The sequence below is a fragment of the Sciurus vulgaris genome (assembly GCF_902686455.1).
Source record: "Sciurus vulgaris genome assembly, chromosome: 8".
Classification (NCBI taxonomy): Eukaryota; Metazoa; Chordata; class Mammalia; order Rodentia; family Sciuridae; genus Sciurus; species Sciurus vulgaris.
In genome coordinates, this window is record NC_136468.1 from 10,519,349 (window position 1) to 10,522,032 (window position 2,684).

The following is a 2,684-nucleotide window of genomic DNA, read 5'->3' on the forward strand; positions in this document are numbered from 1 at the left end:
AGAAGAAGATCTACAAGCAATCAACAAACATATGAAAAAATGTTCCCCAACTTTAGTAATAAGAGAAATACAAATCAAAACTACCCTAAGATTCCATCTCACCCCAATTAGAATGGCGATTATCAAGAACATAAGCAACAATAGGTGTTGGCGAGGATGTGGGGAAAAATTTACACTCATACATTGCTGGTGGGGCTGCAACTTAGTGCAGCCACTCTGGAAAGCAGTGTGGAGATTCCTTAGGAAACATGGAATGGACCTACCATTTGACCCAGCTATCCCACTCCTTGGCCTATACCCAAAGGACTTAAAATCAGCACACTACAGAGATACAGCCACATCAACGTTCATAGCTGCTCAATTCACAATAGCCAGACTGTGGAACCAACCTAGATGCCCTTCAATTGATGAATGGATAAAGAAACTGTGATATATATATATATATATATATATATATATACACACAATGGAATATTACTCAGCTATAAGGAATAATAAAATTATGGCATTTGCAGGTAAATGAATGAAATTGGAGAATATCATGTTAAGTGAGATAAGCCAATCTCAAAAATCCAAAAGACGAATGATCTCACTGATAAGCAGAAGATGACACATAATGGGGGGTGAGAGGGGGGCAAGAATGGAGGAAGGAGGGACTGTATAGAGGGAAAAGAGAGGTGGGAGGGGTGGCAGGAGGAAAAAAATAACAGAATAAATCAAACATCATTACCCTATGTAAATGTATGATTACGCAAAAGGTATGCTGTTACTCCACGTATAAACAGAAACAACATGTATCCCATTTGTTTATAATAAAAATGAATTTAAAAAAATTATTTTTAACACCAAGAGCAAGATGCAAAATTTATGTGAAAGAAAATATTACCCCCTACTATTTGATGGCCTAGCATAAATTATGTTAAATGCAGGTATTTTAATATAAATTCAGAGTCCAAAATATTTGTAGAAATACATCTTTTGGCCCGCCTATGGTAAGGGATTCTCATGTCCCCAGCCTGTTTCTTGAAGAAGAAGGACTGTCTACGTTCCTTAGTTTCCAACTTTCCCTCTGTCCCAGTAGCCGAGGTTGAGGCCTTTGCTTCACCCTTACAGTGATTTTCCTTGCTGCGTGCCGTGTCGGGTGGAAAGGGACTTCCTGTGGGGATGAGCACTCCACCTCTTTGCTTCCACATTTGATCTGACAAAATCAAAGCTGCAGGAAAATGGACAGTAAGGTCCAGAGAGACGGAAGGATCTTGGATTTGATTGACGATGCTTGGCGAGAAGACAAGCTGCCTTATGAGGATGTTGCAATACCACTGAATGAACTTCCTGAACCTGAACAAGACAAAGGTGGCATCAGAGAATCTGTGAAAGAACAAGAAACGAAGTGGACAGACTTGGCCTTGCAGGACCTCCATGAGAACATACCCCGAGTTGGAAACTGACTCTTGATTCCTTTCTCATGGATGGATTTTCAAAAATATATAAATATGAAATGTTTAAAAAAAGAAAAAGAAATATATATTTTAATTATTCTGATTGGAGATATTTTTATGAACATTTGGCCCCTTAATAAATAACATAAAATGTGATTTTTAGCACTGTGTCTGTCCCATAAGATGGCCTCCATCAATATTTGTCGAATAACTGTCATCATCGTAACGGTCATCTTCAGGTTAAAATGTGTGTTCATTGAGCTTCTGAAAATGAGATTAGGGTTGTAGGGGTGGGTGAGTGAAACGGGGTCTCTTCTGTCCTCATGAAGCATATCGTTTCCTAGGGAACAGAAGTGACCTGTTAACAGAGACCAAAACACATTTAAACACTGTCATAAAGGATGTGATGAAAATCGCAGGAATCTGTGAAGGACCCCGGCAGGATCTACTGGACGATGCGGAATAAGATAGTGTCTGCAGAAGGCGACTCTCACCTGCGTCCTAGGAAGGGGTAGAGGGGAGGCAAGAGGAGCGAGTGAAGGAACACCCCAAGGCAGTGGAATATCAATGAGGGATTGAGGTGAGAGAAAGTGGCTCAAAATAAGGCTGGAGTTGGGGACATAAACCATGGTGAATCCCAAAGACACCAGGACCCAATCCCTGGAACCTGTGAATGCTACAATTTAGGAAAGTCTGCAGAATGATTAAGGTTAGGAACATGAGACGAGGGGATTAAGATGGAGAAGCTCTCAAAATCATCCCAAGTGTCCTTGTAAGAGAGGCAGAGAAGCATCAGAGGAGAGAAAAAGGAAACGTGAAGATGGAACCAAGAGAGACGTCATGACCTTGGTATCTTGGTATGGACCTTCCTGTGGAGGCCAATGGAAGAAGCCACCCCAGGACATGGGAGAGCAGCTGGGGCAGGTGTTCCAACAGCCTAGTCAAAAGATGTCTGGAGCTAAGTAAATGGCACACCCAGAATGCTGTTTTAGTCAGCTTTTGTATCACTGAGACCAAAAAGCCTTACAAGAACAAGTTAAAGGAGGAAAAGTTCATTTTGGCTCAGAGCTTCAGAGGTTCAATCTTGGACAGTGGACTCCATGACTCTGAGCCCAGGTGAGGCAGAACACCATGGCAGAGTGCAAGGCAGAGGAAAGCAGCTCGGGACTGGAGAGTCCCACTCACCAGGGATCAAAACAAAACCCCATGACCCGCCTCCCCCAGCCACACCCAACCTGCTACAGG

At 42.3% G+C, this 2,684-nt stretch overlaps 1 protein-coding gene across 1 annotated transcript; it reads left to right on the forward strand.

Moving 5' to 3' along the window:
• Positions 1-1,201: 1,201 nt before the first annotated feature.
• LOC306667835 (anaphase-promoting complex subunit 13-like) lies at positions 1,202-1,492 on the forward strand. Its single transcript, XM_079150621.1, has one exon. It carries the CDS (start codon positions 1,224-1,226, stop codon positions 1,446-1,448), a length of 225 nt encoding a protein of 74 aa, XP_079006747.1. The 5' UTR covers positions 1,202-1,223; the 3' UTR covers positions 1,449-1,492.
• The last annotated feature ends 1,192 nt before the right edge of the window (positions 1,493-2,684 follow it).

What these genes read in the sequence shown, in the direction of transcription:
- LOC306667835 (XM_079150621.1), top strand. Translation starts at nt 1,224, where the DNA reads ATGGACAGTAAGGTCCAGAGAGACGGAAGGATCTTGGATTTGATTGAC.